This window comes from Dermacentor variabilis, chromosome 9 (assembly GCF_050947875.1).
Source record: "Dermacentor variabilis isolate Ectoservices chromosome 9, ASM5094787v1, whole genome shotgun sequence".
In the NCBI taxonomy this organism is placed as follows: domain Eukaryota; kingdom Metazoa; phylum Arthropoda; class Arachnida; order Ixodida; family Ixodidae; genus Dermacentor; species Dermacentor variabilis.
The window spans coordinates 108958495-108983916 of NC_134576.1; the positions used below are offsets into that span (position 1 = coordinate 108958495).

The 25422-nt window shown below is 42.3% G+C and overlaps 2 protein-coding genes across 5 annotated transcripts in view; one reads left to right on the plus strand and one right to left on the minus strand.

The window, feature by feature from the left end:
- The first annotated feature begins 227 nt into the window (after positions 1 to 227).
- LOC142557267 (calcium and integrin-binding family member 2-like) lies at positions 228 to 11691 on the plus strand. Its single transcript, XM_075668981.1, has 6 exons — positions 228 to 675; positions 769 to 803; positions 2638 to 2885; positions 5599 to 5714; positions 7217 to 7305; positions 8454 to 11691. The coding sequence occupies exons 1-6, from the start codon at positions 625 to 627 to the stop codon at positions 8473 to 8475; spliced, it is 561 nt and encodes a 186-aa protein (XP_075525096.1). The 5' UTR covers positions 228 to 624; the 3' UTR covers positions 8476 to 11691.
- LOC142557263 (CDK5 and ABL1 enzyme substrate 2) overlaps positions 11521 to 25422 on the minus strand; it is a 154746-nt gene continuing 140844 nt past the window's right edge. For 3 of the 4 annotated variants that reach the window (XM_075668974.1, XM_075668973.1, XM_075668975.1), the window contains one exon: positions 11521 to 24163. In XM_075668974.1, the coding sequence (XP_075525089.1) occupies positions 24023 to 24163 (141 nt within the window). In that variant the 3' untranslated portion in view covers positions 11521 to 24022. The remainder of the gene's footprint in view (positions 24164 to 25422) is intronic. The other variant, XM_075668976.1, reaches the window with a different exon arrangement.

Consider the following 25422-nt stretch of genomic DNA (forward strand, 5'->3'; position numbering starts at 1 on the left):
AACTCAGTCACTGAAGTTATTCACGACTACGCAGGAGCGCAAAACGCAACTTGCCGCTGGCGAGAAACTGGGCCGCTTTGTGACGCAGCCACGCAACCGCTGTCGTCGAAAAAGAAAATACAACGGCGAGACGCGCAGCGCGATACGAGCGGCAAACACGATCGTTCAATCACCTGTCAGGTACGGCGCGGCCGACAACAAAAGCGAAAGAAACAAACAAAAACAAACAAAAGGAGAAGCGTGCGAAACGCGACCGCGATGCCTGTTGCTGAATCACCGTGCGTGCCACGCACCCTGCGATGCGCGCTTTTGTTTTGGGGTTTAGTGCGCTCTCGGATGCAGCGTAGAAATGGAGTGTATTAATGTATCTCTCGGTCCCTATTTCGGCGAATCACTTGGCACATCCTCCACAAACTGGTGTTGCGGGGAGGCTGTTCAAGAAAGTTCCTGACGTAGTACCTGGCGGGCGCTGGTCGCTTGCCAAGAAGACGACACTCCTTTCGACCGACGACGCGTCTTTTACGTTTGTTCTTCCTCCCTCGAGCTGCGCCTTCCTTTCGCGTTGGCTCGCTTAAAGAGGAGTGCTTTTACTTCGCTCACTCGCCATAGGCTTTCCGTTTTGTCATGGGCCAGCAACACAGCGTTTTCACTGAGGAAGAGCTCGACGATTATCAGGTAGGCTGAAAGATAAAACCGCTCCCAGCGCTCGTGGAGTACATCTATTTTAACAGACTCTATATAACGCTTCTCTTTTTTCCGTTCTTGCAGGAGCTGACTTTTTTCACCAAGAGCGAGATAATCGTGTAAGCGGACTACGGAAACTTTTTTGCCGGCTTTTTGTTTGCTTTTTACGAACTGTATGCGTGTGCATGCCGTGCGACCCGGAACACGGATGGAATTTCGTCAGCGCGCTTCGTCCGAGGGCGTGCGTTTTTGACCTCGAGTGTGTAATAGATACGACATTGTGTTTCATACGCTCGTAGTCGTTTTTCGCTCGAACGTACGTAACGCGAGCTTCAAGTGGAAGCAATAAGTTACATATACCGTCGGTAAAAAAAAAAAAAAAAAGGTAAATAAACTCAGCTTTTGCCTACACTGCAATTTCTCATGTAAAGAAAAAAAAATGGGAGCAGCATTACAAAAGTTTGCTCCGAGCTCGAATAAACCAGAACAACCTTTGCTTTTCTTTCTTTTTTTGTGATATTGTGTGATGCAAGTGAACCAAGTTGAACTGTCGGGTGTATAAAAACTCTCACTAAGCAATGTGCAAAAAAAAAAAAAGAACTGTGCAATATTCTTTTTGCATCTCAGTTGGTATATATATATATATATATATATATATACCATGAGTGTTTAGGACTTGCCTGCAGACCTAATAATTTTGTAGGGACTGAAACAAATCATGCTGTGAGGCAATTTTCAATGATTGCAGTAAGTGCTATACCCTATGTAGACGGCTGCATGTGGAGAATTATGATTTTGCAGTAATCATGATCAGCATGCAGCAATATATTAAACAGCTGATGTTAATTCTTCTGTATGTCTGTTGTTTGCATGGATGGCGTAAAATCAGAAATGTCACCAAAACGAATGAGCTAACAGTTAACACTGAAGTTTGAACATAAACAGCTGTAGGAACATATCTCCTCAAAATTCACACAGCTGAACTATCAGCAGTGCTTTTCTCTGGTGTGGGCCTCTTAAAAATTTTCTGCTGCATGTTGCATTTCAGTGCTGAAAGACTTCCATGATCAGTTAGGGACTCGGTATGTCATCCTATATGCCACTTGTTTGTATTAATAAATTATTCTGTACGTTTACATGTATGTGCAATTTTCGTGTATTAATTATGACTTGATTGGATAAATGAGTGATTCATAGAGTTTAATGTGTTTTAAAAAGTGACGCAGGGGACCAAGGGAGACACCATTGTAAGGCGCTTCATTTTAATTTCAACCACCTGGCGTTCTTGCATATGTGCTCGTGCATTTAAGTACGAAGGCATTTTTGCATTACACCAATATCAGAATTCAGCAGTGACGCATAGCTCAGCATACTCGTTCACAAGTAGACGAACTATACTAGCGTGAGTGTTGGCGAGTATGAGCGGGTGTGATTATGAACCTGTGTAGCATGTAGGTTTCCCACTGAATATTTAGCCTTACTAAACTCTTTAGCATGAGGTATGCATGTTTAGCCACTAGACACTTTTTGAAAGCAGTTTTGGTATTCCCTTTGGTATTGCTTGAGAGAGTCTAGTTTACTGTTAAAGGGAGCATTGAACTTCCTAGCAAAGCGAAACATATGGCAGCAGCACTTGTTCAGCTTTATCAGAAGGAGGCGTCTTCTGTGAAGTGCAAGGCACACATTTGTGCCTGCAAATATAGCACACAAATATATCCTACAAGATTTTATACCATATCTCTGCGGCAATCGACGACTAAGTTTAAATTCTAAATCATTTTAAAAGTGTACTGTACATGTTTGTTCATCATGACAAGGAAACACAATCGGGTTTCATCTGTTCAAATCTTTTGCCATGCCTTAACTAAGTATGGAGTTACCAACAGCCAAACCAAACACACATGCTATAAGTATTCGTTTGAGCTTGGTTCACCTTTCTAACTTTCCCTGCAGAGCGTACGAGAGGTTCAAGCAGCTGGCACCAGAGGTGGTGTCCAAGGACCGAAACGCCAAGCTGCCAATGGACAAAATCCTCAACATGCCTGAGCTGGGAGTGAACCCCTTCCGAGACCGGATATGCAAGGTCTTCTCATCAAGCAATGATGGCCACATGACCTTCGAGGACTTCCTGGACATGATGTCCGTCTTCAGTGACAAGGCGCCACGGAGCGTGAAGACAGAATATGCTTTCCAGATATTCGGTACGTTAACTTGTAATCCTTCGAAACTTTGCTCATTTAAAATCGCAATGTTGCATTATATGCACATCTTTTGAGGTTATCATCAGAAAGGAGCACATAAACGGTACCAATAAATCTCGTGTCAAGTTTGCCTTTGCTGCCGCTGTGGCAACTGCGAAGGCTGGTGGTGGCAATAGTCCCTGTAAGATTGACTCACGGCAACTGTGGTTGAAAGTTTTATAATTTTATGTGTTACACATAGTTTTATGTGTATTTTTAAAATATTTTATCTTGCTGATACAGTGGCCTAACACTTTCTTAAGAGAGGTGCATGAGGGTAAAGCAAGAAAGGAAAGACATGTAAAGGATAATACAATTGGGGATTGGGTTAAAGACCACACAGCTGCACCAAAATATTATGCCCCTCCTAAAAAAAAGGAAGGGCAGAGACTATAAGTATAGTGGTATAGCACAGAGAGGAATCAAGGCAGGACAGCAGCTACATGTGTGCTCTGAACCTGGTGTGATTGGTTTGTTGGAATTGAAATAATGTTTATAACTACTAAATATGTGTAACTACTAATACTAAAGAATGTGCAATGTGTGCTGCAGGAGACACTATTCTAGTGTGAGTGCTTGTTGAACATTCATGCTCATGGCTGGTTGTCACTCTGCACTGGATATTATTCCTTACAGTGGTACCAGAGTCCATTGATACCTTCACTTGTCACGAAACTTTGCTGTCACTCTATGGGAGAGCTTCATACACTGCCAGTATAGAAAAGAAGCGAAAACCAGCTATCAGTCTCCATCTATCAGCTAAACCATCTCCAAACCAGCTATCAGCCCCCCATCTCCCATTTGCTGTTCTCAAAGGGGCCGCTGAAGCTGTTGGTCACTCATATCATGCAGCTCGTTTCAGCTAGTCTGGTGCGCCGGTGCTCATAGGTACGTTCAATTCGCCTGCACCACCTGAACCAGTTCACGAGGTGCTGCACCTTGCCATTCGTTTCAGCGGTGAAGCACTGGTGCCCTCTGAACCATGCCGTCTGTTTCAAAAAGTGCAAGAAAGGTGCAGGGCTGGCTCTTGATTTTCCTGCATCCTCTCTACTGTCGGTGCTGACTTGGTGTAGACTCACAAGTGTAGCGCAGCAGCGGAGCACACGACACAGCACACGTGAAAGCTCCGCTGAAACTCTGCTTACATGTCTGCTGTGTCCGTGCAAGCCGTGGGTGCATTTACGCCTCAGAAGCCAATCATGCCAGCACTTCAGGACCTCTTAAACTTGTACACTCTGTGCATGTTATTTGAAAAAAAAAAAAAAACCAATGCCTGCACTGCATCCGCAACTTGGCATTCGTTTCAAGTGTCGCACTGTGTCTCCACCTGAGAAATCGAGCTGCATAATTTCTGAGTTCTCGTGAACTGGTTCACAATGGTGCAGGCGAATCGAACAGACCTCATATTCGCAATTCAGCGCGTCTTGCAATATTTAGTCATTATTTTGCGTCGCCGCTGCACGGTTTACACAGTGCTTGAAGTGAACAACTAACTGTGGTCGCACGTGCCGGTGTGAACAAATGCACCGCTCGGATAAATTGGTATTCAGATCTGGGAAGTTGCACGCACTCTTAACTGTTCCTTGCCAAAAATATGCTAAATATCTTGTTGAGAATAAGTAAAAAAAAAAAAAACCATGCAGCTCATATAGAAATCAGCAGAAAAAAATTACATGACAGCCATGCCGGCGCAGAGGCCATTGTGTTGTTGCAGCGTGGCAACAAAATCGTCTGACTTCTCTGCCTACTACTCCACTCTTGCCGACACGGCTGTCAGCAGAACACAGCTGTTGCAGGAACTTGGAAGGCCAAAATGGTCATCGTGTTGGCCTGGTGTGATCAGGCCTAAACTCATCTAAGCTAGTATAAATCACCAAAACAAGCCGGCGACATTATAGCGACTATAGCCTCCTCGTCTGCAGTGGCATGCTCATAATGGCAGCTGCTGTCCCCAGAGCTAACTTAGCCTGAAGTTTCATGGCCAGTAGAAAGGTATCAAAGGACTGTGTTACAGCCATCGTTGTAAATTGTTTGCAGACTGATTCATCAACATTCTGGCCATGTAAGGTACATTCCACCATTAAAGATCGAGAACACGCAGGTATCATTTTGCTATTGATTCTTGCTGAGATAAAGCATAGCCCGCAGATTTGTTTTTATGTGTAGCTGCTTCCAACTGATTGTGCCTGGAAGTTCTTCCTGGTAAAAACGTAAATGTTCCAGTTGGCTTTGTTGCTGCATGGGTGTTCTCTTAAAAGGTGGACTGTACTGTACGTTGATTTTATCTCATAAATTAAAAAAAAAGCATCTCTGTTGTTTCAATGTCTTGGTTCCTACAAGTGCATTTTTATTCATAACAAATTTTATGCTGGACGCTGGTTTTGCATGGTCACGCTGTGTTGCGTTAGGCCCTTGTTCATGGCATAGACAGTGAGTAACTGACAGTGCAGGGCAAACGTAAAAAACTGAACGCATTTTGCTACATTTTATTCATAATGCTTAACCCATTCCCACTGCCTTGACAAAGCTCCCCAATTACTCTGGAGACAGCCCATTTTTATTTACATACCACGATGGCCCCTGCATGACATTACCTTCACTAGAAGTGTACCACAGCGAAGTGCAGGCAAACATGGCATTGGCCTAGCAGCCCAATTTTGGCTACACTTTTCAGACTTCAATGAGGATGACATGATATCTACTGAGGACCTGAAGCAAGTCATTGGCCGACTGACGCAGCGAGGCGGACAGGTCTTCGCAGACTATGAAGTCAAACAGCTGGTCGAAAATGTGAGTTGATTAACAATCATTTTACCCACGATGGTGGCTTAGGGGCTACTTCGTTCTGCTGCTGAAATCAAAGTTGCAGGTTTGATTCCCGGTCACGAAAACTGCATTCAGATGGTGGCAAAATGTAAAAAATGCCTGTGTACCTATATTCGGATGTGCATTAAAAAACCCGAGATGACTGACACTAAACCAGAGTCTCGACTATGGCACCTTGTGCAGTCGATTCATGTTAACTCCACCTGTGCGGGACCGCAAGATTTGGTCGAATTATCCTAAAGGTCAAATCAACAAGCAGTGGAAAAATTAAGAAATTCAAATCTTTTTTCATTGGTTGAAGTAGTGTGCATTATAGTTTTGCTTCTTGCTCTTCAAGCGCAACTCAACCAGCATGCAGCGAAGACCGTCAACACGTTCAAACGCTGCCTGAAACACTGCATGAAACAAGCGGGAATGGATGGCTTCATGGGCAGAACGAGTGTCAGCCACTAAAAGATAAAAGTAAAACGTCTTCAAGCTTGAAACAGCAGTGCAATCTGGCCATAGCTTATTGCGCTTTCAAGCTTTCGGTAACCGCAGCGCTCATTAGGGGGTGCCGCTGGAGCTCGAATTCACCAATGCAGCTTGCTTTCGCATTTGAAATAAACAAGTTTTTCTTCCATAGCTCTCGATGCATGGTTTCGTGCCGGGAATTTCCAGTGCGTTGGGAATTAGTGAGTCTAATTGACCAAGGTCGAATTAACAAGTGTCAGCTGTAACTTGAACCAGCCGTGGCTGCTTAATGCCAATAGTGTTGCATCGCTTCTGACAAGGTCACATGCTCCAACCTGGCCACATTGGCTGCATTCTAGTAGGGGCAAAAGGCAGAAACGCTTGTGGTACTTAGATTTAGGTGCATGCTAAAGAACCTCAGGTGATCAAATTAGTCTGGAGTCCTCCACTGTGGCATGCTTCATAATGATATTGTTGATTTAGCATGTAAAACTCTATAATTTTTTTTCAGCAATCATTGCTACAGCTCTTGATATCTTTAGCCATGTGAGAAAACATGGTTTACGTTGTGCATCACATTTTTATTACTATACTTGCTGACAACACTCTGCGGCAATGTTGGGAAACCTACAGGGGTTCCAATTTAGTCCCAAGCAGATTGGCATAAACCATCCCAAGACTTCTTATTTTTGTGAAGAGGTGAAAAAAAATTAGCTGGTTTAGCTTGCATGGTCTATCTTGCGCTGTAACTTTTGTGTGAAAGTGAGGTGCTTTGTTACCAGGAGGGAGATATTAATTCGAAAGCCTTGCACACAGTCAATCATATTCAAATCGGACTTTTGTATAACTTTGATGCAGCATTAGTAAAAACATAAAGGAAACCAGAATTTGTAAACTCTATGGAAAATTTGCGAGATTTGGCAGGTGTGGCGACACATGAAGACCTTGTTTTGGACGCACAATCAGGAAAACTTTCCATAGGCTGAACGCATGGTGTGTGTCCTCTTTTTCAGATACTCAAGGAGGCCGATCTGGATGAAGACAGGCTCCTAGCATTTGCAGAGTTTGAACACGCCATCTCAAAAGCACCTGACTTCATGAAGTGAGTGTCTCTGTGCACGATATTAAATTGAAGTCTGGTAAAGAGCTGCATCATTATGGTAGCAAGTGCAACCTAAAGTACACCAATGACAGATATTAAGTTCAACAGAATTGGTAAATTACGCATCTGGAATACCGGAAATGACGGTTTTACTGTGATTAGAACCTTGGTAAGCCAGAAAAGACACAAGAACAAAAGTGTGGCTTGAAGCTCCCATGCTCACGATATCACAGGATTTTAACAGCTATTGCTAGGGACTAGTTAAGGTTTCATCAATAGAGAAATGTTGCATGGCATTCTGGAGAAGCCAGGGGCTTAAACTATAAATTTTCAAGGACGTTCTGAATGAAAAAGGCTTAATTACGGGAAAACACGTCAAAATCTATGATGTCATAGCATTACCACACTGCCGTTGCTGTTCAGGTGTGGAGTTCATCAAAGTACATTTTAATATTACTTCATTATTTAAAAGCCTCTTCCCATGAAATTAAATTCAAATCAAGTCTTGAACAAATTTTGAAGGAGGCTAAATTAATGTAGTGTTGCTCTTTAGCGTCCAATTAAGAAACACGGCATTTGCTATCTTTGATAAGCCATGAGTAGTGACCAACATTAATAGTTTACTTTTATATAGGTTTTCTTCTTCCTTGCTTCTTGACGTTGCAGCTGTGGTGTATCTGTGCTCGCAACATCCGGATGTGTGCGTGTTCATGTTTGTGCGTAAGCAGTAACTTCGCCGAAAATAGCGTAATGGTTTCTAAACACGCAAAGCTATCTAGCATCTCAAGTACCTAACCAAGCGTAGATAAGAGTGACATCCATTGTGGTGTGCTATCATTTAGAGTGCAGCCTTCTATCTATGGCACCTGAGGGGTCAGCAGTTATCTCTTTGAAGATAGCAAGTACAAGGGAACGGGAGCTGTATCTTGTAAAGGTTCTTTCCTTCCATTGCTTTCGTTTTTTATCAGTTTCACATCGTTAGTCTAATTGATTAGCCTCGTGTGAGCCAGTGATGGTGCGCAGCAAGATAGGAAAATGAAGAGGGCCGTTCCAAGACACGGCCCCAATTTTACTGTATTCCTGCGACATGTACTTTCCGAGTTTTCATGGTGGCATGAAACATATCGACTGCTCACTGTTCTCAACAGCTCCTTCAGGATCAACTTGTGAACGGAGTTGTGGCCCACGCGAGGAGGAGCAACTTGCAGAGCTTACGACAGAGTATTTCATCAAACTTCCAAAGAATGTCTACTGGGGACATCGTATTTTCTTGTGGCATTCAACCTTCATCGGTAGTCCCTAAGTGTTCCTCATTTGGGCATTTTTCAGCTTTCTTGATTGTGGAGGCCGGGTTGCTCATTTTTAGAGCAGATTCATTTATACTTGCATAGCATGGGCAATTCAGTTGCATGGAAAAAGCACTTGTTCAACCTGGAAGTTGTCAAAACTTCGCCTTTTGCGATTTTATTTTGACTGCATGTCAAAGCAGTGGTAGCAGGCAGACCTCACAAGTGTTGCAGTTTTTTCAGCTCCCAATGGTTGAGACAAGTGCTTCTTCAACTGTTGGTGACATCAACTTGTTGAAGTCCATGTTTGTAGACTTATCTGAAGTGTGTTGTGTCGTGTAAGGGTAGCATGCGGGCTATCTTAGTAAAAGCGGATTGTTGTCTCATGTTCGAGCCAGTCTCTGAATAGAGTGCAGTCTCAGACAATAACTAATCTTATGACAATACCGTGAGGGCTTGTTTAGACTTTTGTCTTTAAGCACGCTTGGGGGCTCCTTTTGGACATTTTCCAACGCCTACCACATTGCATCCATGGAACCAATCGAAGAAGAAGCAACCTTCTTTGGAAGCTATCATAAAAGATGTGGTGGAATTTGCTTGCTGTGAAATTTCTGATGTAAGGAACACGAAATGTTGCTTTTATCATGGTACTTAAGCTTTGTGATGGCAGCCAGAAATTGAAGCTGGCCAAAACAGTCTCATCCTCCAGGCAGGCTAAATTCCATGTTGGGGTGCCAAGTTTTTACAAATTTCAATGCCATGCCTACCGCAAAGTACGAGCACGCAGTTGCAATTAAATGTGCCTTTGTGTGGTTGAACGTTTGAATCTTTGGCCACAACCATTGTTCACAGGTTAGCTGCATTTATGACTGCTGTTTTCTTTTTATGCCAGCTTTGGTGTTCCTGGCCACAAGTTTTTGTTTTCCTCTTGCCTTAGGGTGACATTTCGAGGGTGACAACTGACATTACTTGCGGCCTTAATTAGTGGCCTGTCAAAGTATATGGGATTGTGGCCATCATAGCTGTGTCTATGACTGCTTGTGCATTTTTTTACTATATTGTGTTTATGTTGTACAAATCACATTTAGCAGGCTCTCTGTGGAGTGGTTGTGATGATAACACATGTTGTTCATATGCACTTTTAAAGCTTGTACAAAAGTTTTTCTTCATTGACAGCAGGGTATCTGCATATGATGTATAGTGTTTCCAGCGCTCTACTTCGCTGTTTATTGACTATTTGTTTTATAATGACTGTATAGTTTGGTGAAGTGTTCTTTTAAAAAATGCCTTCATACTTGAACTGTGCTGCAGAGTATCACAAGATAGTTCAGTTTTCCAGTACAATCTCAAGCCCACGTATATGTGATAATGCATCCTTGCACCAGGAAAAGCACATATTTAAAAGTGTACTACTCATGTTTCAAGCATGTTATATTAGTTTCGAGTTGCAAGAATGTGGAGTTTCACATTTGATTTTAATGCAAGCGGTGTCGGTGTGTCTGAGACTGTTTAAATAAGTTGACCACAGTTGTCCGAGATCATTTGTGTATATGAGTTAATGAAAAAAAAAGTGCCTGTGGTTAAATATTTGCATGTAATGAAAAAAATGCATATAAGAAATCTAAATTTTCATTGGTACAGTGTGCAAAGTGGTATGTAGTTCCAATTTCATTTGTGAAAATTTAAGAGTATCATGAAAGGTTCGACTTAAAGTGATCACGGCTTTCACCATAACTTACAAGTTATTGTTGATGCTTACGAAAACGATAATTCGAATAACCAGCTATTATATTCAGATGTCTTTTTGAACTGCTGTAAAGAGTGAAGTCTTAAAGGTACACAAGGGGTCTGTTCGATTCGCCTGCACCACTGTGAACCAGTTCACGGCGGTTCACGAGAAGTAAAGAAACTGCAGCTCGATTCCAGAGGTGCAGGCCCAGTGAATCACTCGAAACGAATGCAAAGGCGCAGACGTGGTGTAGGTGTTATGCTATGTCAGACTAATGTGCACGGAGTCCGTAAGTTTGAGAGGTCCTGAACTGCAGGTATGATCGTTTTCTGGGGCGTAAATACACACCACAGTTGCGTAGACACATCAGAGGTGCGTAAGTGGGGTTTTAACGGTGCTCGCGCCCGTGTGCTGCATCGTCTGCTGCGCCGCTGCTTCGCACCTCTATGCCTGCACCAAGTCGGCACCGACAGTGGAGCAGGATCAGCAAAATCATGAACCAGCCCTGCACCTTTTGAAACGAACGTCGTGGTTCTGCGGGCGCCATTGCTGCACCGCTGAAACGAATGGCAGGGTGCAGCACCTCGCGAACTGGTTCAAGTGGTGCAGGCGAATCGAACGTACCCAAGGTGTCTGTACAGGAGTACAGATTTTTGAGTAGTTGGTCTGGCACTGATGATGGGACTGCAGCATTTGAAATTACTTATATGTAGACAGACAGAAAAGGACAGTGCAATAGTTGAAATTTTGTGCGCAATCGACTTGGCTTTAAATGGAGTTGAAAGCTTGCTCAAGCACTATGGTTCCAGACGTATGTACAGCCACATCACTGTGAAAGCTTTTCGTGATATATTCGAGGATGAAATTTTTTTCAGCTGTCGATCGAGACTGTTTCACGTACTGTTTGAGTATTATGTTATGCTTATTTATTACCAGCAGTTATGTCGTCTTTCTTCGCCGACTATCACTGAATGGAACGCACTGAGGACTTTTGTGTCATACAACTTCAGTATTCTTGGTGCTTTCTTAGCCAAAGTTTTGACATGAATATGGAAATTTTTGTGTATCGTTTTGGTGTTTTGTGCATATAAAAAGCTCTGCCATCATCACATGGTTGAAACTTAATCTACTGGACCAGAAAAAGAAATCTGGATGTAAAATGTCAAGCAAGACAAGGAGCTCACAAAGGAGTCATGCATGTCAATTTTACAATATGCCTTTTATCATGTATAATAGACAGGTTAATAACAACATCTGCATCGGGGGAAAAGTCTGACGCATAAATGTAACACACACATTCTGAAAGCGACACATGGTAACTGCCATATATGTATGTATGCCCAACAATAAAGGTACAATTGTCTTTTCTAATTCTCTCACAAAATATTCTTCCTGTCCAACACACTCTTTCACAACATGGGCTGTTACTTCCAAGGGCAAAAAGTACCTGCATTTCAAAACAAGTTGTGCAGGATTACAAGCCGCCTGTTAGGCAGATGGCGCAGTTCTAATCCTTAGCCTGGACTGCTCAAAGAGATAAACATTGTTGCATGAAATTGGAATCTATAGTAAACAATTAGCAAAGTTTCACCAGTCAACGTTTTAATTAGTCGAATGCCTTTATAGCAAAGTGCTTGAGGCCTCAGGAATCATTCGTTATACAAGTCGCTTTGTTGTGAAATTCGCGCACCTCGTAGCTCTCAATAGAACAGGGACAGAATAATTCGTTCATTATACAGGACATTTTGCTGTAGAGGCATTTGTTGTAGAGGTGCTCGACTGTAATTACTTTATGGCACACATTACAATTTATGGATTGAAGCCAGCGAGTTTGTGAGGCCTATCCACTTGAATTCCAAAGGATTACTTCAGTTTCAAGATATGCATTCTCAAAGTATGCAACAAAATGCATTAGTGTTCCAATTACCTTTGTCCTATAATGCATAAAAAGGGATTTTGCTAAAACTAATTGAAACAGTGCGTTTTACCTTTTAATTTGACAGCGATTATCTGAAAACTGAAGCTAGATTGAAGATATGTCCGAAGAGGATGTGCCTTGAGAAATCACTGGCTTCTGTTTGTAAATTTCAATGTGTGCCCTAAAGTAATTGTTAAAAAGTTACTCTTCTACACATTTTTTAACTCCTGCAAATAATGTTGGCCTCTTCGAGCATTCCAACTCGAAGATTAGAATTGTGCCTATTGCTAAAGGCGATTTCTTGAAATTTTGTGTAACTTTATTTGAAACACGTGGTACTAGAGTCCTTGACGCACCCATGCAGAGGTAATGCAGCGAAAGCACACATGGACAGTGGAAACGTAGGAGGAGGATGTCGTCTGCACCAACCTTTCTGGCAAGCACTATTGTGGACAGACGAAGCAGAAATGGGACATTTTAAACGTACAAACGAAAAATGTGACGGTTTCGTTTAGGGAAGTTCTCCTTACAACGGTGCTGCTCATTCTCTGCTACAAAGGACGCGGAACAAATCTCTCGTCAAGTGCACTGAACAACCTCTCTACCAAAACTCAAGCACAGTCTGTGGATCTTGCTGTTCTGTCACGAGATATCTTGTTCGGATTCCGTTTGTCCACAACGGTGCATGCGTGAAACACTGCTCATATCTTGAGACAAAAGACTGATTATGACAGAAGTGTGTTCTTATCTGGCATATTTTTAGCAGACTTTTTACACACATATCCACTAGCTGTCGGGGTGTCAGTTAAGTGACTGAAGTTTCGTTACCGCTACAACTTTTAATGTTCATTTCTCAACGCCCCTGTTCATTCATGATGGCACGAAGCATCCGTTGTGGAAATATCTAGCCAGTGCCAGGTTCACCTTGTCAAAATTATTTTGCTGTGGTCAGAAGGTTGAATCTGGCACAGCAAGGTTCTTTATGGCTGCATACGGCATGATGTGACAGTGGTTGCTTCTAAATTGTCAAGTGGCAATGCTAATTTGATAAGCAGATAGAGCGGCGGGAAACAGTTCTTCACAGATTAGTGCCAGTAAGTAGTACCTCCGTTTGCTTCACGTGCAGTCCTACTGCTCGTTATCCTAACGATCCACTCATCAGCTAGCAACCACAGGCATTCTGCAGAAACTGGAACCAAGGCCTTACACTTCCACTGGCGATTAATCATTTTATTTAAGTTTAATTAAGTCTACACGCCCCCATGGGTCTCTGCAGTCGTGCAGGCCATGTTTGGTATATGGGCTGTACAGGCACAGCCAGCATAAAAAGTTTATGGACTGTGGGAGCCAATACAAACATTCAATTTCGCAAGACTTTTGCGACCACAGCCAGCAGAATCGTACAACATTGTATTGCTTGCATAAAGTGGTGGAGGATGGAAATCTGAAGATCAGACGGCGTGTGCAGACTGCGGAAATATACAGACTGTTTTCTCGAACTCTGCAATCTGAATTTTTGTGCTGACTCAGGTGGAAGTATACCTCACCTTTGCAGTGCAGTTGATATTGCATAGAATCGTTTCTGTGAAGAACGGTTTAGACGAAACTAGAAGGACTAGCAGACGGCAGGATTATAGGCCTTCTGCAGAAACTGGCGTCGCGGTCTTATGCTTGCATGCAATAGACTCTCAACTTTATTTCACACAGGATGCTATCAACTGGAAAGCACGAAGTCACAGCTGAACCTGAATCACTCTGGGAAGGTTAAGCTTCATTAGGCCCAATTACAAAATGAAAACGTGTCTTCACATTTGTCTTGCTGTGAACACTACATATAAAGATGGAGTTAGTAGCAACATGGAAGCATGCGGCTGGAATCGTCATGTACGTTTTCTGTTGGTAAACACCAGTGCAGTTGGCAAGAGTATAAACATGATGCTAACAGCAAAAAGCAGACATTTTGAAGCTGCAGTTGTGTTGTGAAGGACATTTGCGTACTTAGTGGTTTTGGCAGGTGCTGGCATTGTCTTGAAAACAGGGCAGACTCTGGTGATGCAACGAACAGTGCAAATCACCATGTGAGCACCCTATCATTATTGTCTTTCTGCGCCTTGAGACCAGGCCAATGCAAGCCAACACTACAGCTTGCATTTCCTTCACAATTTAAATGCTGGATGAAAATGGGTGCACGGTTTTTGCAGCGCCCACTTATAACTTAGTAATGTCAAAGATGGGTCTAGTTGGTTCGTTGTGACCCAAAGTGTAACAGCACAACTCGTGAAGAGGACAAGAATCAAAAGATTAGACAAAGCGCTGACTGTGGCTTGGAACAAAGATGAAAGGCAAAGTTCAGGGACAAGCGTTGACTTTCAGCTGACAGTAGCTGCTTGAGTTTGAGTGACCTTTGGTTTTTGTTCTTGTCGCAGGTTATGCCATCGCACTGGGGAGCAAGCTTACATGCCCACCAATTGTGTCAACACTTACCAGCAAATTATGTACATGATAATGCCAGTTACATGCTCTTGTGATGCTATTAAATCTGAGCTCTCTCTGCACCTTCCGCATTATAGATGCGGCCCAAGCATAGGCACCTGATTTTTTTTTTTTTTTCAGAACACGACTGTAGACTTTCAAATAACACCACTGTTTATCAACAGAGGCAGCACAGACAATATTGCAGGCTACATGCTTGCATGCTGCTATGAACAGATCTGAGCTCTGACAAAAAGGATGTGGACATAAACAACAACAAAAGAAGTGTGCGAGCCAGACACACGTCCTTGAACTGTTTTTGGATGCTTACACACAGCTTATAATTCACAGCAAGACGACTGATCAACTACTAGCCCCTCCTACTGCCCCGATTTCAATCTTGAAGGTGGACTCGCTTAGCTTGTTCCACAGATAGTCCTTGTAGCCACATGGGCAGGGCATTTAAAAAAATTTTTCTTTTCATAACTAAAATAAAAATAATAAATGGCCACCGTCTTTTTGTCAGGTGAGGTATCAAAGATGCTGCCAGCCAGTCGTTTAAAAGTGGGATTCCAAACCACAAGAACGTGACCATACAATGTGCTGTGAATCTGTACTGATTCTTTAACCAACCGTTATTCACCTAATCAAGACTGCTCCCATAAGTGATTCTACTGCCCACTTGACAAGCATTAGTTGAGGGCAAGATATGTGCTTTTCACAGCCTTGGAAAAGCACAAGGACATTTTTCTTCTGTACCAACTCATTGCAAAAATATGCCCACACCATGATCATTTTCTACACTTGTATAAGTTAAAAACAAACAGCGACTCGGCCCAGAAAACACCACTAGCATCACCTTTGCTAACTTTGGAAGCTTCAAAGTCAAACCCATCACTGCACGCTACTTAATGCAAAATCGGCTAGTATACCTAAAATGTCTGCGGCATCAAGTGGAAGTCTGATGCAACTACATTCGTCACTCTGTCATTTCCTTCAAGCATATAAAATGGAGCCTGCGTCGAGCATCAGTTGCAGAATTGTTGTGTATTTGCTTTATTAACAAAGTCCTGCAGGTCAGCCCTAGGTGGTGCCCTACGTATGTATATATAAAAAAAACATTGCACCATGGGTAATAAAGTCTGGGCATGGCATGCTACTGAGCTTGTTTAATTCATCCTTTGAGAATGAATTGAACTCTAAAATGACAGAATTATAGTATCCCAAATTCACACCTGGGCTGCAATGAAAACAGTTGTTGTAAGGCTCTGAACTAATTTTGTCTACTTGGGTTTCCCAAAATGAATTCTAATTAGGCATTTTCATCTTGCTACCTCACCGATAGGGGCCGGTGCAGCTAGGATAATCGGTCCTGTGTCGCCAGTCTAAGTCCATGCAGTTATAACATAAATGCCAGCCACTTAACAAGGGTGCAGTTGACTCCCGTGGCAATAGTACAGGTATTAAGTTGAGAAGCTTAAGTATGAAATTGTGAAATATGTACAGAAGTATGTTTTAGTCTGAAGCAGCCTCCAACATTGCTTATCCATTTCAGTTCGTTTGGGATTGGTGAATGTGCATAGATCCACATTCAGTCCAAAGCAGTGTGAATGTGAAAGGTCTTGCATACCTTTTATACCTTGCAGATATTTATATCTTTTACACCTCATCATAGAATAGAATGTGCAGACACCTTCATGCATCTTGGCTAAGCCTAGAACATTTTCAAGCCCATCTAGCTGGCACTTCCCCTTTGTTCCTCCTGTACTTCTGCAACTCAGGGGAAACAGCACTGGCAATGAAACAGATGACACATGCTCATGTCATCAGTTCTTTGCATCGTCTGCTGTTTATTTTCCTTCCTACACTTTTGCTGAGCCCACCTAAGTGTTTTCACAGAACTTCCTCCTCTTTTCTTGCACACAGTTTGACAGAAGAACATCTCTGTACATGAGACGTGCTTTTGTGAGCTCACAAGCTTCATTTACTTCCACAACTGCTGCATTGCTGAGCACTAAGGAAGTTGAGCTTTGCGTTCCACCCGTCACAACCCCCACTGCTATCAGTCGTCTGTTCTACTGTACAGATTTTGTCAAGAAGGACATGAGGCACTTGAAATTGCTCATGTTCTCTAACCTACAATCGGGCCCAAATGTTGTTATGCCAGGCACAGTGATACTCGACGTGTTTCACTGAGGTTCATTTGCTTTGCAGTTACCGCTACGTACCACTGCCGCAGGGTAACTCGTATTAACATTGTTATTTCATTCGAGACACACATCAAAGCTGCTTGTATAAATTCCCATCTAGCATTGTGCACAGGAAGATTTTGTTGAATCTGAAGACTTCATGGTGGTTATCTGGCGTCAGTTGTTATTGATGTTGATTAAATTCAAATCGATAAAGCAGAAGTAGGCAGAAGGGAAAGGTTCAGCTCACATTTCTGTGTGCTAAGCTATCAGAGGAATCTGGTGCTATCACAGCACCGATGCTTTCTTGTATTTCCGTTTTGCAACCAATTTTTGTGACACTATTCTCACTGCCTGGCATAACAACTTTTCGAGCTTGCTCTAACCCCGTCTGTAACGCACCTTTCATAGGTGATGCTGAGTGGGGTACATTAAGCGTGCATTCTAGCAAGCCATGCTATGCGCTAACACATAATACACAAAAATGCAACCAAAAAGTGGACTGTATTACACAGAAAAGAAGGAGAGACAGCTGATAAAAGCAGCTGACGACATTTACAGGTACTGTTTAAATACAACGCTTGGGATGATCGCCGCAAAAATGCACACTCAGCAAATTAACACATTATCTCAAAAATGGTTATCACGCGCCAACTCTCGATCAACCAAAGCATCCACGCATGCACACATGCTTATGTAATGGCTGCAGAAGACAAATTCATATCTGAGGCGACAGTAACGCATTACGAGCACAGTTTCTCAATGCACGCACAGTGATGTGCTTTAGAACAGTAAACGCTGCTAACTTCAAAGCACTGCGACAACGGTGCAGTTCCTAAGGCTTGGGGCGCAGTTTAATCTGCGTTGGGCACAAGCGACATGTGGCTAGAAGGGCACAACAGTGCTTCAAGGTGTGAACGAGAGAAACGTGCTTGCCATGCCTATTCATCTGCTGTAACTGGACACGGCAGAGACGTAAGCATATTGTGCTACAGAGAGAGGAGAGAGACGAGTGTTCCACACACTGGGGATTTAGCTAGCATCGACATCATTAGCATTCATTCTCAGATGAGCACCACTTCTCTTTGCAACTGTGCATCGTTGCCAGTGACTAAGTGCAAAGCTCCCACCACTCTTGTAGCAGTGAGGCACTGCTAGTCAACTGCCGCTGTAATCGCAGCATTTCGGCTTTGTTTAACATCTCAATGCTAATTGCAACTGCTTGTCTGTCGTGAGCTACTAAACTGTCCTACTGATGATGAGCAATTTCCATCTACCGCCTTCCCCGTGTTTAAACTGTCCTACTAGTTGCAAAACCAGGAGAAGCATTTTATGATTGCAAAAGACTTAGTAGCAAGCACAGGTGCTTATGTATGATGCTAGCTAGCTTTGGAAATGTGTGCGACTATCAATCGTCGGGGATGTTTGAGTGCTTCCTGTAGTGATGGCAAACATGCAACCACATGCCAAACACTTTAGGACATCTAAACAGAACTTTTCAATACATTCTAATGAACGGGTGCTGCACAAAGAAGGCAAGCCTGTGTGGTTCCAAGTTGAAACGCAACTGTTGCATGCTAAGCTACTCGACAGACAGTGCAAGGCTTGGAAGATGTTTTCCCGTCCATGATGTTTAAAAAAATTAAGCACCACATTAACATTCTCTGTGATCCCCTCCCTCTCTCAACACATGTCGATTTGTATAAACAATGAAGGAATCGCAAGTGCCAGTGTCTAGATGGCAACAGGAGCTCCCAGGTACAGGAGCAACAAATAATTAGTACAGCTGCCGAACTGTGAGGAAAAACTACGTAAACCAAACGTTCCCAAGATTCTACTGAATGTCACAATTTTGAGCAACCTGTAAAGCTGTTTCTCTTGTGCTGATTGCAAGAACTTGGGCAGATAAATTGTGTAGTTTAGCTACGTACTTCATTGCCAGTTTGCTATACCTGTATTGACTTTATCTGACTGAATAAGAGTAGGTGACGAAGGAGACATTGTAAAGAAAACAAACTTGCTGATCATCACGCACGAAACACATATGCACCCTCTTGCGCAATATGAAAGTGAACATTCAAATAGCTCTCAAGAGGTTGTATAATCTAAATGAAAATGCTTTGCATCAAAGTGTTCAATTAGACCAAATGCTCAATGGTTGAAGCTACTTGTCGCACATTGACAAGTCAGATTTGAAATCATGCAACAGGATTGAACATTTCTTAAAAACAATTTCGTGGTTCCCTCTCGCAAGGCTCACAGCGTATGTTCAGTTAAGTAATACCTCAAATTTACAAAGACAGACTTGGGAAATGCTGAATGCAACTGAAACTGGCGCAGTGCAATCCAAATTCGTGTCCTCAACACTGCATATGAAGAATACAATGGAAAACAGGCCTATCCCGTGCACCCTGAACTTGCCGCAGACGTTGGGCGCGAACATGCAAGACAATCACGTTGACGTCACTTGCGTAACATGCAAGACCTTTACAAGAAAGAGCGCATAATTGCATATTTGTACGAACGCAGTGAAACTGTACAGTACAGATAAATAGAAAGTGGGCGCTTTAACCACCTACCCTTGGTAAATCCTAAACAGTTTAAGTACACTACATTGCTTATTAATGACAAGGTACAAAAAAAGTACAACGCAGTTTTAGTCAACTGATCGTGACAATTATGACATCCTGCCCCCATAATACACTGCAACTAGTGTTAAGTGCTGAAGTGAAAGAATGTGCTGCAGCTCCTGCCGAGATGACACAGGGCTTTGGTGCAAGCTTGTTTGTCAAAGTACATCACATTGTGTGGATTCGTGTGAATTACAGTCAGCCACAAAACGTTTGCGGGATGCAGAATTTGCGAAAAAGTTCTATTCCCGTGAAGGCTGGACATTCAGTCTAGAATTCAAAGCTTCAACCTGTAAGATTCTTTGCAGCGCACACTGTTAAATTAGAAGCGCCATGCCTCAACAGAGCAGGAATTCACATTTGTCATGGACTACACGATAACCTCTCGCAGCTGACTGTACAGTAAGTGTAATGTTCCAAGCATCGAGGGAACAGTCAAGATACCTTAACAAAATGCCATAATTAGAAATTCTTCAGCCAAGTAAGCAATTCAATGACTGGACACCCTTCCAGAAGCACACACTTCCACAATTACAACAACATGGAGTAAGTTTTCCTCGACATCAGCTGCATGCAGTAAGGCAGTACAGGCAGCTACCAGAATAACTGGTTTTACATTCTGCGAAGGAATCAGCTTAAATAAAGACATGTGCAATATCATTTCACTAATGCATTCCTAGTTCATACAATATGCCTGTTTTTATATTCGTGATGGAGGAACGGTACGATTTGCTTCGTACAAGGAAAATGAAAACCACAAAATCCAGATTAAGCATTTTTTGTATTTTGTAGAGTGAATGTGTAAATGGAAAAATTGTATGAACCAGTAATGTATCAACAACGTTCAACTGTGCCTGCTAATAACATTAGTTATGGTGGTGGTAATGATCATAGATGTTAAGCATAATTAAGTGAATGATAAAAAGAAATGTATGACATTAAAGAACAGTCTGTGTTTTCAAGAGAAGAAAAGCATAAAGGCTAACTCAACGAAAGATATTCTAACAAAACATGAATGCATAAAAATTCAACACACCATGCCTGAACATGAGAACAATGACATGAACACAACTTAGTTTGGGCAAGTAGATAACTAAGAAGACACGTGCACAAAATGAAAAAAAAAAAAAAAAGGACAAGATATGCTGCAAATGAAACATGCATGTAAAGAAAAAAAAGTGAAATCACAGCTACCAGCTTCACATCCATCAACAAATACTCACTACCATTTCTATATCTACTGACCTTATGTACAAGCCGTTTCTTTCAAAAATCTTTTTGTACGTTACTCCTCTGCTACTTTCACAATCTTGGCATAGACTATTATGATTATTTAAACGCATACAATGTAACACTGTTCAATGCAGTTTGTCTCCAAATGTTGACAATCATGATAATGAATGAGAGGAAAAGCTTATAGGCCTTTTGCCGTTGTTGATGAAAAAGTAATAAGCAGGTTGTTGCTATGATTTAACTGCTGAATCAACTTATAAGGGAAGAAAAAAAAGGCTTGCATGCAACAATAGAGAAATATAAGACTTTCATGAGATGATTTGCAAATGTTGCCAATAGATAAGTGTCAGAACAGGAAGTCTAGAAATAGAAGATGCAAAACAAAGTAGAGCACCTGTCACTCATAACTACTCGAAGTTGCCACATAGCTCTATATACGCGACCAGTTGTTAAACATGATGTAACTTCGAAGCCTGGAATCTGCAAGTAACTTACACCAGCATTGCAAACACAGGCTAAAGTGGAAGCAGGTTTCTACATCCTAATTTGCTTTTTCCCCTTTGTACTTAATTCGAGCTTGCTTGTACGGGAGAAGCCCTTTCAGTCCAAACAGGGGCTATATCTCATGACAATCCTTTGCATTTTTCATTCATGTTTGCGCTTCTACATCAACTCGTATGATGGTGCACCCAGCTTATCAATGGAATATGCTACTCAGCACCAAAAGTGATAAGAAACAAATAGCATTCGCAAGAAAGAAATTCTTAGAGAGTATGGTTTAAGGCAGGGGGAAAATTATAAATTCTTGCAATGGCAATATGGTTGCGATGCCTTTCTGAAATCAATCGTGCTTCTGCATTAAAACAGGAGACATGGTATGACTTCACATCCGATTTGGCTTACAGCTTGTCATACTAACACAGCTGCAGCCAACAAGTTTTTGACTGGCTTGATCAGGTTCCCCATCAACACTGACGCAGCCATCTTTCATGCTCGTCCCATTACACATTATAATGTAATGTCATGCCGGACACTGCGTCGCACCATGTCGTCCCTGGTTAACCTTGATGTCATCCGTGAGTGTTCACACCACACTTTAACGTTGCCAGAAAAGTCGTAAACAGACTACGAATGACGCCAGGCTCGTTTTAACAGTGCAAACCAATACACACTTCCTTCCCTTATCGAAACCTCTGCTCTGGCTACTTTTGATGCTGATAAGCGATAGTGTGAATACAGTAGTACATGAACGTAAATGAATATGGGTATAGATTGATAGGCAACCCGATGTTTAGTAAGTATACAATATCAACTTACATTTCAAACAAAGCAGATTCACGTCGCCATTACAGAAGGAATAGAACCACCATTAAGAGATACAATCACATAAATGTTTCTTCACTGGATACTAATTGTGTAGCTCAAGTATAAGTTCTTTTTTTCGTCTTTTTTTTTAGTATATGTCACCCAAATCCATGCCTAAAACCGCATTAGAAATGAGAATGTGGTATCAAAGACCAAAACAGCAAAATAAGCACCATGGCATCTAAAATAAATAAAGGCTGCAGTAACAAAGTAACAAAGGTAAAAAAGATGTAAAAAAAGAAACGAAGGTACTATTTGCTTTCAGCAGATCTCTTTGATGCACCAAAGAAACATGACTAAGACACCATCACAACCGTTCACCTCGCAAACAAGATGTTAGGCATGAAGCCACAATCATGCCTGAATTTTGTGTTTGATTTTATTTTTTCTGTTGAACTTTTGTATAAATGTAAAATCTTTCAACAAAGCTTAAATTTGACCATGACTTGAAAGCTACATATGGCTTTGGGACATTTTTCTTGACGAGATCTGTGCATTATAATTAAACGCCCATTTTACTCTCAGTGAGTTTTCAATGCCTAATTGAAGACTTCAGCTAGCACTGATGTGTTTAGCATCGATGATTGCATTTTTCAAAGGAAGCCTTAAAATATGCACTTCAAGAAGTCTGAACAAATGTTACATTTCACAATGTTTACAACTGTGTCCTAGAAGGTATTCAACTTCTGTGTCTCTCAATTTCAGTCTATTTTTGGTGGGCAGATGTATTGCCATAATCAGCGCGGTCAACTTAAGTGAAATACCCTAGAGCCCGACTAGTGGTAGGACATACCATGTGTTTTCATTGCAAAAATTATCACAAGGATGTAGCATATGTAACACTGCTTCCCAGCAAACCAATTATAAACGTTTGGTTAAGGTTAGTACTCACTGTTAATGACAACATTGCTTTGCCATTCTAAGAACACTCCATAAACTCATGCGCTCACTCTTCCATAACAAAAACTGAAAATGAAAAAAAAGAAAAGATAATGAGAGACACTGGTGTTTCTTTGCACCTTTCTCTAGCAAATACTACAAACAATCCACAGCACATGGTTTACCACAAAAATGGTATGTTTAGACTAAAGAAAATGGAAAACTTTTTTTTTCTTTACAGCTGACCAGGAACAAATACACGAAGGTAACAGGTCAGCTTGGAAGAGCCCAGCTGGTGATACATCAGCTGAATATGTACGCAGTTAGTAGTGCGGCCCTGCAGAGCACTTGGCAATGACAGCGCAGCCAAGGTAAAAAAAAAAAAAGAATGCGGCAGCGAAGCTCGCGTTATGCACACTACAGCACACCCGTCTTGTGTGGTACACCCGTCTTGCGGTTCCAGTATCAAGCGTACACCAGGGCAGAAGACACACGCACACGTGCACACAGAGTCGGGCAAGTGTTGCAGACGTCCTTCAAGGCAACGTTGCAGAAAGTACCATAGGCAATGTTGCAGACGACACTGCAGGCAAACGTTGCAGACGACACCAAACAACAGAACAGGAAACATTGCAGGCGACTTGGCAGTTGCTGCTATGAGGTCACAGACAGCAGCAGCAGAAGTTGCAGGTTCATTTCAGTTCTGTTTGCTCAATGCACTGCAGCTTACAGCTGCACCTTACACCGGCGCTGCAGACAACTACAGCTTAAAAGCAGCTTGTGACGAGTGTGGAAGTAAGCTCAAGCGAGCCACAGATCGTTCCCCTCCGCTGTGTACCGTGGAAGCTGGCATTAAGTTAAGTGCTTCGCACACTGTTGCAGTTGAAAAGGAATCACTGCACATGAGGCTGTCAACAGCTTCTGGTGAAGGATGGCGAGCACCCCGGCTGGTGCGGTTGAAGACGGGCACCGACACACAGTTCACCCTTTCTGTTGTGCCCCGTCGTAAGTTCGTCTCAAGACTCGTATAGAAGACGCTGGTAGTGTGGGTATATCTGCCACGTTGGGAGGTGCAGTGAAAACTCCAGGGCCACTAGGACGCCGAACTCAAAATCGAGCAGGTCCTTTCGATTCAGCCGGAAGCCACACTCGAGTTTCTGTTGAAAACAAACAAGCCAATATTTCCTGGGTGCGATAATGTCACTGCAGGGCAATGTGTGAAGCCTCACTACATTATAAAAGAGAGAATTTCCTGAACGCGATCACTTCTTAAAGAGACAAACCAAAATTTTAAGCATGAACAGCCAGATACAGAATCTGTAGCTGAGAGGTAATCTAAATAATGGCAAAGCTGATTTTAAAGGAGTACTGGTAACTTTTCTTCTTTAAGTGCACAATCGGAAGGGTCGATTTGACATCTTTCAGTGACGTGGTCATTGCGTGACCTTAAACCACAGAACTGGGCTGACTGTCAAGTTGCGATTACCACGTGGCCACCACCTCCACTTTCAGTGACATGAATAGTCTCGTTTTTCATGTCGGAAGCCGTGCTGCACATGATACATTTTGATTGGGGGGCATAAAAGGTGCCATACTTATTAACAGTGCTCTCAGAAATCTAGGCTTCATACTGCAATTATGGAGATAACAGCTACGTTAAAAAAGACCTAAAAAGCAAAAGAGAAAAAGAATTCTACTGGACAGAAAAATTTTCATTTCAATACAGTAACGCAGCGTTTTGGGAGGGTTGGTATGACGTGATGAGGCTTACAGCGCACGAAAGGATGAAGAGACAGAAAGACCTGGTACACACAGGCGCTGGACGCTATATATGTGGTTGTCTTACTTAAAATAAATGCTGATGTAACAGTGCCTGTGTGTACCACGTCTTTCTGTGTCCACATCCTTTCAGGCGCTATAAGCCTCTTCATTTCAGTACCCATTTAAATGCGCACAGAAGCAGTCACTTTACACTGGAAGGTAAAAATAATGCAGAAGTAACAACACTCAGTGTACTCCAACCACCATCGAATTTCGCAGTTCATAACTAAACAGCTCTATGCCTTCTTCATTTGCTTGCGATAGCACATGAACCATGGACGTTTCAGCGATGAAGTTAACTTTTTCTTTTGTAAACGCCATTCTTACTCTCGGTGACAAGTTCTGGAAGTGACACCCAAGCTATGTGCAATTAGGCGCCCTGGCATTGCTTACAAATGGCCTTGACACAGCAGGGAGTCGTAAATAAATAAATTTTAAAAAATGACAGAAGAAGAATACCTAATCCCACCAGTCATACAAAACGTGAATGCAATCATGGCAACGTGCACTGTCCCGGCCTGGCTGATGTCTTAGGGCACAATACGACGACTACTTTAACTCTCTTGCTGGCACGAAAACAACAATACGCTACGAA

Bases quoted from the DNA above. Each gene is read 5' to 3' on its own strand.
- LOC142557267 (XM_075668981.1), top strand. From the start codon at position 625: ATGGGCCAGCAACACAGCGTTTTCACTGAGGAAGAGCTCGACGATTAT. The intron at 804-2,637 runs GTAAGCGGACTA...CTTTCCCTGCAG, and splicing joins ACCAAGAGCGAGATAATCGT to AGCGTACGAGAGGTTCAAGC. The intron at 7,306-8,453 runs GTGAGTGTCTCT...TGTTCTCAACAG, and splicing joins AAAGCACCTGACTTCATGAA to CTCCTTCAGGATCAACTTGT.